Raw genomic sequence first — 12,897 nt, 5'->3', positions numbered from 1 at the left:
ACTGCTGTTTGCTGTTTGTTAGGTAACTCCTTTTGGGTTCCAAAAAGTCATATGTGTTGAATTTCACCCCATCTCATGATAAAAACAAAACCTATTGTATTAGGTGGCAACTTCATGCAAATTCATACAATGTGATTCATACAGAAATGTAAAAAATTTTGAACAAAATGTGAGCATGTATGCACAGCTAACAAAAATATGTTCTAAGAATGTTTGGCTAATTTAGTTAGATTAACATAATTTACACAAAGAATCCCTCCAGATGCAGTGTTTACTGTAAGAAGTGTTTTGAAGTGTTGTTGAATTTATAATAAAACTACCACTATAAAATATGACTGTTCTCCATGCAGTTTTTGTCCTCAGGAGCTGAGAGAGTTTTATTAGTGAGAAGAGTGGATGGATTTTCTGTTACTGGACAAACACCACTAACTACACCAGCTCTTTCCCAGTAGGTGGGCTTGTTACTGACGTTTCAGAACATTTTACACTATTTTTCTTTCCTCTGTCAAATGCCTCTTCATATCTTTCATTCTTTCCCGCTGTCTCTCACAGTGCAGTGTTCTCCCAAACTGCTGAGAATGCCTATTGAAATCTCTGAAAGTCTCTTGGCAGCCGAAAATCTCCTGCTAGAAACATGATACATCTCTCAGCCACAAGCAGGCCAAGCTGGTATACTGTGTTAATTTGTTATCCTACAGATTTTCACTTCAAAAAGAATCGAATATCACTATGTAGACACCAAAGGCACCCCTTACCATTTATAGCGATGCTTTTTGTCATTAACCCCATTTTTTTCAACCAAAAACATTTGCCATATTCACTGACACCAAAGGCATCATGAAACATCATCTCACAACATCCTGATCACTTGCTGGCTAAAATGCATCCACACTTGTAATTCTATATGTTTATGACTGAAGAAAGCTGTATTATATATTGATTATGTATTCAATTTAACACATTTAGTCAGCTGTTCCTGTATATGAAAAGTGATGAAGGGGTACAATTTTAATTTGAGCTCAGCGACATTAATTCGTTTACAGTGGTTCATTTGCTGAAGAAATTTGGCTCTGCTTTAGTGTTGTGTTCTGTGTTTGATTAGCCGACTGAAGCTGAAAACTGAAACTTCATCAATATCGACTTTCATCAAATATATTTCCGGTGGTCACTGTGTTCCATGCTCAAAGCACAGCAAGTACAGAACACACCAGAGTCAACAGTAACAGTAAGTCAAAATTATACCGCAAAAACATTTTTAGACATACTGTAGGAGCAGCTGAATATCTGAAATGAATATATAATTTAGTCCCCTTTCGAGGTGCAACTCAACACTGCATTGTCAGTTGAAGTTATGGAGATGCTCCACATGAGCCGGTGTCTGAAGCACGTGTGCTACGCAGCTATTTCGACTGGCTGCCACCAGAGCCGATCAGCCCTATACGCACACTACGCAAGTTGTGTAGGGCCCCGCAAATTATTCAAGACCCCACCTCCCCCTCGTGTTAAAGTGTGTCAATCAAAGTTTACAAGATCGATGAGAAAATTAAGTGAAATTATTCTTCTGGTCATGAAAAGAGAGAGAGAAAAAAACACCATGAGAGTGAATTGCGGGAACAGCAATCCGGTAGACTTGTGTTCTCTCCAAGTTTGAAGTCAGCAAAGAACAGTAAAGTTAAGTTGATGTGCATCTCTCTCTAGTCTGTCTGTCTGTCTAACCCAGCTGGGCAGTGCATCTTTTGGTCTTTCTGTGTCCTGCTTGCTAATGCCGGCCATTTCCAGGGCTGTGTTCTGTGACTTTGTGCCTGACAAAAAAAGTTGCAAACGACTTTTCTTCAGTGTTGTGACGTATTTCCCAGTGAAAAGGAATATTGAACAGAGGGCAGGGTTTTACTCTAGCACTCCTCCTCTCCATCTCTCACTCATAGCAGACTAACGGTTTGAGGGGAGTGGTTAAGCGTTTCCCAAGCCGTCAAACCTACATCATCAGAGAAGGAACGCCATTCCAGACCGGAAGTAACTTCTCAGACTTTGATTAAAGATTACGACGGCAAGCAATTTTTTTCTGTGTATTAACTTGCACAAATTATTTTTTCACCACAAGACTAGTAATATGCGCTAACAAAGTAAATAGGGTCAATTTTGATTTCAGTTGGACTTTAAAACAAGAAAATGATTATCTAGTCTATCAGTCAAGGTTTAGTTACAACTCTGCAATAATGCAAGATAGAAAGATTGATTGGCTGGACATAGGCTACTGGTCAATATGGATGCACATCTCTCAGTAAATAATAACCATCAAGTATCAAGCATTGCTTTTATCATTTAAAACACAGTGACATGCTATGGCAAGCCAATTTAGCTTTTATTCATCAACAGAATGCATTTTTTATATCAATAATTACATTTCTACTATCTATGTCTTCTTGATGGAATGGGTTAAGGTGGCAAGTCTTTCAGTAATAGAGGAATTAGAGAAAGGAATGGGTCTTTTGCTATGGACACCCCCTTTCTCTGAGGATCTCTATGGATGGTGGAGGTTGGCTGTCGGCTGTCGGCTATCTGTCTGCTTCCTCCCTTTTTGGGGGGTTATGGGCAGACACAGGAATTACAGCCTCCCTATCTAGCTATGAGCTAAAGCCCTTGGTCACTAGGTGTGGTGTGGCAATGTTCTGGCTATGGCTTAGCTCACTGGGAAATTCACAGCACAGTGTGTAGGCATTTTGTCTGTATGGTGTTCCCATAGCTCAACTGACAACGCAGTGTTGAGTTCCACTTCGAAAGGGAACGTCACTATGGTTCCCTGTGAATGACAACAAAACACTGCATCGTGTTGCCATACTTCGGTCAAGCCTGTACATCTGCCCTTCAGACAATTGAAGCTGATGATGTCTTCTTCATGCGCCCTTTGACTGACGTAACCTAGCCTAACTGCGCAAGCCAATCAAAATTGGCGTGTAGCACACGTGTACCACACCAGCTCATGAGGAGCGTTCCCATAGGGTCAACTGATGACACAGTGTTTTGTTCCCCTTCTCAGGGAACCATAGTTAGAGCCATAAACTTAGATGTTTTCCCCAAAAATAACACTACAAGACATTATCAAAGCACTAACAATGTTTTGAAGAAGAAAACTCTAAAAAATAATCCTATCATACTCAATAATATCAGAGATTGACCCGCTTGAGCTACTCGAGCTGAAGCTAAACAGTGAATAACACTGAGTTAATTAACACATCCAAATATCCTATAAATATGAGATTAATTAATTAGACAGATACACAACATCAACGCAGCAACTCGCTTATGCACAAAATGAATTAAATGCACAAGTACATTTGAAGTTACCAGACACACTGTAAATGCACTAGACACACTAAAACTCAAACAATGAATAAAGAATTTAAAAACATTGTATTACAACACAGTTTCATGGAAAATTTTAAGTATTGTAGAAGTTAGCAATTTCGTATGAATTATTGCAATCTTAGTCATGCGAAAATGTACAACATCAACATGAAAGTGTAAGTAAGACATCAACATGAAAGTGCTAAGGCAAGGTAAACCTAACCTGGTTTGAGCACATCATAAAAAAAAAATACTTACGAGCAAGATTGTTCAAATTTGCAACCAAATGGTAAAATACTTTTTTGTCATGATACATTGTTCCAGTAGTGTACTTGTTATAATGTTATTTTACGAGATTAGGTTTTCACAACAAGGATAGTTTTCTTGATGTTTTGGTTAAATGTTGATACGTTTAAATGTTATTCATAAAACATTTGAATTTTTGGGTAAATGTAGCACTTTCACATCTTTTTTTTATTTTTAGTTTTGAGCTACAGTTTATACAAAATACAGAAAATTCACTTTAACTTTTGTAACATACGCAGTACGTCTGAAAAAAGAAGTTTTACAGAAGTTAAACACATCAGTTAAAATGTTTTTGTTGACTAAAATAAGATGCAATTTTGCCGTAAATAAAAATACCTAGAATGAATAGCCTATGTCATGAAGACATACCGACAAAATTTAAAAAAGGAAGACAAAAATTACGATTTGAACAAAACAAAACAAAACAAAACAAAACAAAACAAACAATGAATAAAATTAGCCTACATAAATAGTTGCCCGAGTTGCCCTGCTCAAATGTGGAATGACAACACCAAATTGGGTAATTTTCATGCAATTCATAACAATGTGGCCACCCTTTATGCCTGACGATGGATGGATTTGTCAAGTTTGGTTGTCATAAAAGTTTAGGATTTAACACTGCACAACAGTGAGTTCTCAAAGTTTGAGCAGCTGTGTTTATTGAAGAGGGTGATTAATTTTGGAGGTATAACTGGGATTTGTAATCACTTCCCTTTTGTGTGATTCTGAGGCTAAAAAACAACACATCACGTTAATCACACACCCTAATTAAAAAACAGCAGGCTTCTCGCTCTGTCTATCTCACTCTCTTGCGCTACGTCTGTCTTTCTTTCTCTCTTTATGCTGTCTCGCTCTTTCTCGAGTGTGATGGATTTCTAGGAAGCACCCAGTTGTGAGCTGCTCTAATTTAGAGTCTATCAATACATCTTATCAATGGGGGCTCGTTCTCCCTTGTTTCTCCACCTTATTCCTCCTTCTTGTCTTCCATCTTCCACTGTAGGCACAAACGCAGACTCGACATCTTATGAAACGTGGCTCTCTTTGACTCTGGCTTACTTGATAATGAAAACTTGTCAATGTGAGCTTTCCATCAAGAGTCCAGTGGCGAGACCAGAAATCTCGCTGGCTTCTCTCAAATTTCATCACTCCTAAGACTATAGGATTTGCACATTTGCACAGCAGAACTCTGGTTCCCTGCATGCAGCGCGGCATTAATAAATCATGTGAATTACTAGTTTTTTTTGCAGCGGTGTTGTGCTTGTTGCCTCTTTGAGTTATGTGGTGTTGATCTGTTTCAAAATTATTGCATCTGCAACGTGGATTTGCAGCACATATTAACAGGTTACAGCGTTCACACTGCCCGTATAAGCTGTCAGAAGTGGATCTGAGAGTAGAGTTTAAGCACTTAGTCCACGCGTCACGCTCAACAGAAAACAGATTTTGTTTGCTGACTATTAAAAAACAAACTCTGTTAAAAACAAACACACTTTCACAGTTTCTCTATTTGTCCACAGTTCAATTTGTCCACTCCATCCGTTTCTAACAGTAAATATACAGTTGAAATCATAAGTTTACATCCACTACGCCTTGCCAAATGTTAACAATTTCAACAAAATATGAGGGATAATAAACATTGCATGTTTCTTTTTTCATTTAGTACTTTCATAAATAAGCTATTTCAAATAACAGATGTTTACATACAGTATAGTACACAAGACAAAATAATATTTAAAACAAAATTAATCAAATTACATGAAAAATGTATTTAAGCTAGCTTATGATCACAACTGTATACAGTATATGACAGTGTGATCATACAGCATGGTCCATCAAATTACAGCATTGCAGTATAATGGAAATGTTGATGGTAGAAATACATTTTTTAACATTTAATTTTATGCCCAACATTTAATGCATCCTAATATTTTCACACTTGAGTATTAGGCTATTATTCTCACATCACATCTCATATTTCATCTCAAGGTCTTCACTGACACTTTTGTTTCCTTGTTTAAACAAATCCTTTGTCATATTTAAGCCTGAAACAATAAAATGTAAGGCATTTAAAAAGAAGGAAACTGTTTTTTATTATACCTTCATTTTTTTTATTATACCTTCATTTTTATAAGATAGTTTTAATGTAGCCTTCATATAACAAAAAGAAAACTCTGAAATCTGATAGTTTTAATAAAAATCAACCCCTGAGACAAAGTCTCCAAAGATCTCTGTGATGGACCATAAACACTATCAGTGTGAAAGCTCACATCCCACACAGTACGTGTGAAACTGGCCTTGAAGAGCATAAGGATAGAGTCCTTATAAGCAATACCATCGTTGTTGTTTATGTAGCCTATGTGATGCAATTTTCATTCAGTATTGTGTAAAGTATCATTTAAATTGCTTCCTCAGCTTGTTAAATTACAGAGCTAGGCAAATGTTTTAAGAAGCAGAATACACCATTAATGATCCATCTCATGGCTCACCTGTTATTGTTCACCATAAAAGTATGACAAAACCATGCATTATATAGACCAGTTACCTGCACCACACATGGCTACAATAGATATAGCACTGATAGCAAAGCACACACAAAGCTGGCAATATCCGAAATCATTGCCCTTGTGGGGACATTTTTGGTCAACATGAGGAAAACAGCTTATAAATCATACAAAATTCTGTATTTTTGAAAATGCAAAAAAAAAAAAAAAGTTTTCTGTGATGAGTAGGTTTAGGGGTAGGGTTAGAGCAAGGGGATAGAATATATAGTTTATACAGTATAAAAAACATTATGTCTATGAAAGTCTCCATAAAACATGAAAACCAACTTTGTGTGTGTGTGTGTGTGTGTGTGTGTGTGTGTGTGTGTGTGTGTGTGTGTGTGGTATTTTCTGTAACTCTAAGCTCCTGCTTAATTCAATCGAGGGCCAATTATTGACTGTTCTGCCTCTCTGAAATCCTCTCAATTCATTTGAAGTATAAAGAGTCTGCTAGTCAAGACCTTCTAAACCTACTTTCTTCAGTCTGATGATTCACCAATTACTTAAAAGTCAAATCTTGCCAACTCTTTGATACTCTTTTGATACATTACATACATTAATGCAGTAGTCTTTAATACACTAAATGGTCAAAACTATGCGGATACCTGAACAACATTTGCTCGTTGAGCATTTCATTTCAAAACCAGTGAGTAAATCGAAATTGGTGTAATGTCCAAACATGCTTTAATTTCATCTGTCCTTTTTGTTGTACTAATTAGGTAAATCATAACTCCTGTTTTGTATCATTTATCTGAATCATAAAAATATAATGTGAAAATGATGGTTAATTTGATATAAAATGATTATTTTGTTTTTGTAACGCTCAGAAAATGGAAATACAACTGTGCCTATGTAATTACACTGTAATTACATGGTAATAAATGTGTAATAACACCATTACAACAGTCTTAGTACATGTCTTAGTACACAGTAAAATAAAAAATAAAAAATTATGTTAAATTGTTGAGAACTGATCATAAACACAAATTGTATCTGACAAAAAAAAAACTGGATCCACAGAAAACGCTTTATATTACTGCCACTAGTTTTTGCACATGGCAATCAGTGTCTAATGTGTGCATCTTAGCAAAAGAAATAAAATATTTGCATTGCACACACATCTTTATAATATAAGGCAATCACTTTTTATCACTGTACTGAAGAGAATTAAACACTAAATAAATAAATCTCACCAAAACGGTGCATTTACACAAACCACTCTCATTTATTTGTCACAAAAAGGTGAAGACTGGCTTTGTTTCAGTCTAAGAGTCCTCTAGAGTCCTTTTCCACAGCACTTTTTTCCTGAGCTAGACAAATGCAACACCACTTCCATTTATAGCGGTATTCCCATGATAACTACATGAACACTACAGTCTAGAGTACAAAACAAGCAACAGTCTAAATCACACTGACATTAAACACTGCCATTTTGCTTTCTACCCTCAATGCCGTTTACTCAGGTTAACCTTTAAATGACCAAACAAAATAGTAAAGCCAAAACTGAAAAGAAATGCATATGAATCGAGCAAACAACAATCTGCACCTCATTGGCTTGACTGAGATTGTAAGGAAAGGAAGGAAAGGAATAGTTCACAAAATATGAAAATTCTACCATTGTTTACTCATCGTTTACTCATCCGGTGAGTGATATAAGTCATTCCAAACCTGGAATGTGTGGAACACAAAAGAAGACGTTTTTCATGAGAATGTTTCAACTGTTTCAACTGCTGACTTTCATTGTATGGACAAAAAAAAGGGAAGCATTTTCATGTTTGGGTGAACTATTCCTTTAAAGACAAGCTCCAATCCTTACACCAGCGTGATAAAAACAGGAAAATGTTGGACTTACTTTGTGTATTCTTCATTGTCTCTGTCGCACCTTGCATCCTTATGTTTCTCCCAGTCTTTCCCATGTTTGCATGTAGTCAATAAAATGATATCATCCCCATTATGTATATGATACAGAGCATTTCTGGTTTCAGAACCAATGCCAGTTAGATACCTCTTCCCTTTGAAGACCAGCAAGTATTTCCGTAAAGGAGGGACATTGTTAAGATTCAGATAACCTTTTTCCCCTCCTTTCTGAGGATGGTCTTTTGAAAACAGAGGGATGGACACATCAAAGTGTGGTCTAAAGTTGTCCATGTCAGTGCTGGCCTTGGCCAACATGGCTTGGCCGATATCGAAGCCTAGTTCCTCCGTATAATCAGGCCATGTTCCAGAGTACAAGTTAAAAATCAGATGGTTCCTCCCTTCGTACCACAGGGGGAGGCTTTGAATTCGGGCTCGGACATTATGTACATACTGAGCGGACAGCTGGTCCCTGTCTAGAGTGTCTATACTCAGTACAAAAAGACAGGCCTGGTTAGGGTCCGTCGTGTAGAACCGTGATTCCTCGATGGCTGCCAGAATCTTCTGGTAGCTTTCCGAGGGTGCTTCACCTTTCTGAGGGGGGTACACATAGATTTTAAAGCCCCGTTCGCAGCGCTGGAAATCGAAACAGGTGTCCATACGACATCGTCGGCTCTTGTAGATGTTCTTCTGGATTTCTCGCCTCTCGCGAGGAGACGTGTGTTGATGAAGAAGCAGTGGCCCGTCCTCTTCCTGCTCTGCCTCACCCAGGTACGTCTGCAGTGGAGGATCGACCCATTCTGGCCAGCGAGGCGGACGAGGTGGGACACCGGGGATCTGTGAGACTCCATAAAGCTCTGCGTGGTTCTGGTTCTGGAACTCACCGATCTGTAGGCCACACAGGTAGGCTAGTAGCAGGCTACAGGCCCCCACAGATACCAGCAGGTATCGCTTCTTCGCCTGCATGTGGACAGCGAGAAGCAGGGCAGGAAAAGAAGAAAGCACAGAGGGTCGACTGTAAACCCACGGGACCAGCTCTCATACCAGTATGAGCATTCTGATATTGCATGGACCACTGTAAGCACAGAGATAAAGAGGCGATCGTGTTAGCTTTACACACCAGAATGAAAATCCAGAATCTATACACCTGAATACAAGCTTTATTAGTAAAAATATAAAGCTCTTTTGCACAAGGTTTAGCCTACTTGATTCTAAAAGAAACTTTTTTCAATTGTAAGACTTTTAGACCCTACTGTAATTATTATCTTTACAGAAGTAATTATCATTATGGTAACCAGTAGCAAATTATTCAGTGACTTACAGGGAGGTCAATATTTTCAAAGTAAATCTTGAGAGGTTCGTATTGTGCCATGTTTTTGTGATGTGTAAATCTATAATAAAGTAATACGTAATGACAATAGGCTATTTTTGTCAACATTACAGCATGATACAGCAGATCCTTAAGGGAAGTGCTTGAGCAGCATACTGTTGAAGTAACCACTCAAGCGAAAGTCTTGGGAACTAAGTCTATTTAGCGCATATGCACATTTATAAATATACTACTGGACTAGTAATGGCATACCGGGCATTCCCGGTGGGCCGATGCACTTTGGGGCTGGTAAAATAATTTGTTGTTTTTTTGTTGTTGTTTTTTACCAAGGACTGGCCAATCATGCAGTGACAGCGGCCCACTGGTTTGTCTTCTGTATTGACAGGCTGATGTCAAAATATGAGGTAAATCCGGCCCAAGCATCACCCTTATAGTAATTTACCTTGCAGCTACTAACACTGAAGAAATGTTTTTTTGTTTTTTTCATTGTTGTTGTTGTTGTTTTTGTTTTTTGCCAGAAATGTATTAAAATTGTTTACAATATTTTTTAGTACAAATTCTATAGTTTATTGTTTATTTATTTATTTAAGAAACCATCTACCCATGGTAATGAGGAGCATGGTTTTACCTTTGACTACCATGATCTTACAGTTAAATAGAACTAAAGTAAAACTCTGGATTCTATGCAATATAATATATATATAAAATGCATTAGTGCAATTAAAGGATGATTTAACAAAGCAGCTTTAAAGCCTAGATCAGTAGATCCCATGAATTAAAGACAAAGCTTTTTTCTCTTTAAATGTGTTTTATGAATAGTGCTTTGGGATTTTAACTGAAGAAAAAATGCCAGATCAACGAGAGCCTGATGAAAGATAGATAACAGTGCCTTAAATAAATTAGGTGTTAACTCTCTACAAATGTTGTTTTAAAGGGGTAGTTCCCCCCACAATGTCATACTTTACTCACCCTGTGTCATTCCAAACCTGAATGACTTTCTGTTGAGCATAAAAGAAAATCATTTGAGTATCTTTTTTTTCTTCCATTCAATAGAAGTCAATGGTTGCTTAACCAAAATGGTTCAAAATATCTTCTTTTGTGTTCTACAAAAAAGTGAAAGTCATACAGGTTTAGAACACAATGAGGGTGAGTAAATTATGACAGAATTTAATAGCAGTACATTTACCTCACCGCATCCTAGCTCAAAATCAGTGCTTTACTGTCAAGTGCATAAGTTTGTTAATGTATTTGCAGTGAATTCAATCATCTCTATCATCATTTGTTCCAGTCCTATTTTATTTATTTACTCAAATTTAAGGCCTAACCCCAGCAAAAAACTTTTATGGGGGACCTCATGGGCTGGATTTGTCCAGGGCCGAATTTTATCCCCAGTCCAGCCCTGCAAAAACATGGTAAAATTAAATAAACTGACTACATTAAAAAAAAAAAAAACGTTATAAATATTATATAAAGAAAAAAAAAATCTCTATTTATTCAGTGAGGCTATTCCAGTACCAAAACCTTTTTACTCACACTTCACCTCACTTGAAAACTCCACAAACCAAGGCAATATTAAAAAACTTAAAAAAAACTACTGTAAAATAAAATTAGCTGATTATAAATTGATTTATATATCACAGTACTTTTTAACTTAAACATATGCTAAACAAACTGAAACTGCCTCCATATAGAGAGACAAAGATTTACCTCAGTCACCTGTTGAAGAGTCAATCATCTACTGATGAGTAGAAGACCTTCAATGATCCTCAACTTTAACTAATAAACCAATCAAGTCAGCGCATTATTATGAGTTGTGCAAGAGTATTTGCCAGCCATTTCTGTAGGCTACTCATAAAGCAAAGATTGTAACGATTCTGTACGTCAGTCTTTATAATATTGCGATTACAAGTGAAATTGACAGAAAAACACACGCTGTCCGAATCCATTACCCTGATAAATCAACGTGTTGATCGTTGTCCATTTATATCTTTACATGCTTGATATACATATCTTCACATTTGTCGTGGCGATCACTGTGCAACTTCAGAAAATCCACTGAGTCTTCTTCATATCACATTCCATCCACAAGTCTCGATACATCATGAACTCAGCCTTCAGATTTTCGTATCTCCAGCATCAAGAAAGAGCTCCTTCTGTGAACGTGAGGATTATCAACCCCTATGCAGATTTTAGAGCAAAATCCATTGCAGAATTCCTGAGACATCCTGAACGCTCAAGTTGCGTTTACAACTCTCCAAAACCAACGCGAAACTTCTCATCCCGCCACTCGTGGTCTCACAGCATCCTCGAGACTCTAATAGCATCGGATAATGCCTGAACCACAGGTTTCAATCGCAGTAAAGTCCCTTCCAGCGGTTTGGTTTAATTTGAAGTAAGCTGTCAGTCACAGTTTGATCCGGAGTCAATCCAGTGGGACCACGTGCATAGACTCTAAGACCGCTCCCATGACATTTCTCTGTCAATTCATCTTTATCGACACCTCAACAAATGCAAGCACTGTGAATGATCAGGTTCCCGCCTTTTCCCCAATGGACGGCACTTGCCAGTTGAACGTCACTTCACTCCAGCGCATCTTTACCGGGACGAGCCCGCGGGAACACGCACACCTTATGTCGCGCTCCTGCCTCTATAAACAAGTATTCTCCTTCAGAATCAGCAGGCGTGGAGCGAGCTTCTGAAGAGAGTTGGCGAATCCGCTCAGCATCTCTGTGAGCTCGAACCTCCCACCGTCATTGAGTGCCAGTCCTCACTGTTTTAGAAGAGAAAGCTCTGTGAGTGAAGGGACGGTCATCTCACCGACAGATGCGTAGACACGAGGAGAGCATGACACGCGCGCGACGGAAGAAACCGTGAGACTGTCTGCGAACATCTTCATGGAAAAACTATACGAGACCCTCTTCTGATGCACACTGCACCCTGGCTATCGTTCCAACACATGTGTGCGTTTTCCATTATGAAAATGTGTTCTAAGTCAATTTATTTAAGATTTTAAACGTTCTGTCTTACACAAATAGCCTGTTTAACTGTCGATTTTAGGCTATTTGGACTCCTAAAAATAAAGGCTCATATGGTTCCATGATGAAGAACCTTCCCATCCATGGAACCTTTTCAGTGCACAAGGTTCTTTATAAAGGAAAGAGGTTCTTTAGATTATATTCTTCACACTAGGGGAAAAATGGTTAATAAATGTTTAAGAACTGTTCACTTAAATGTTCTTTTTGAAACATAAAAAGCTTCTAGTGGTTTTGGTTTTTAAAGGTTCCCTTTTGGGACCTTTATTTTTAAGAGTGTAAAAAGTAAAAGGGTTGCCGGCTTTACAATTAATTTAGCCATCACTGGTCGTAGGTTCAAGGTCATTACACAACAAGTTGTTAAATTTAAAGGGAATATACAGCTTTCAATACAATTCAATTGTTTACTGTTCAGAAACATGGTAACAGGGTTTACAATAAAATCATCCTCTTCTAAATATAACAAGATAATGTGTTGAAACCAACAAGATAC

At 37.7% G+C, this 12,897-nt stretch overlaps 1 protein-coding gene across 2 annotated transcripts in view; it reads right to left on the bottom strand.

Annotated features, from left to right (window-relative positions):
• The window catches only part of LOC307168145 (exostosin-1), a 352,549-nt gene extending 340,526 nt beyond the window's left edge, over positions 1 to 12,023 (bottom strand). Inside the window, exons 1-2 of one of the 2 annotated variants that reach the window (XM_079887788.1) lie at positions 11,080 to 12,023; positions 8,041 to 9,117 (exon numbers count right to left, since the gene is read on the bottom strand). In XM_079887788.1, coding sequence (XP_079743914.1) covers positions 8,041 to 9,008 — 968 coding nt within the window. In that variant the 5' untranslated portion in view covers positions 9,009 to 9,117; positions 11,080 to 12,023. Of the gene's footprint in view, positions 1 to 8,040; positions 9,118 to 11,079 lie in introns of those variants that run through there. The other variant, XM_079887789.1, reaches the window with a different exon arrangement.
• Positions 12,024 to 12,897: the final 874 nt, after the last annotated feature.

The sequence above is a fragment of the Squalius cephalus genome (genome assembly GCF_949319135.1).
Source record: "Squalius cephalus genome assembly, chromosome: 12".
NCBI classification, from domain to species: domain Eukaryota; kingdom Metazoa; phylum Chordata; class Actinopteri; order Cypriniformes; family Leuciscidae; genus Squalius; species Squalius cephalus.
This window is presented reverse-complemented; position numbering and strand designations above follow the sequence as displayed.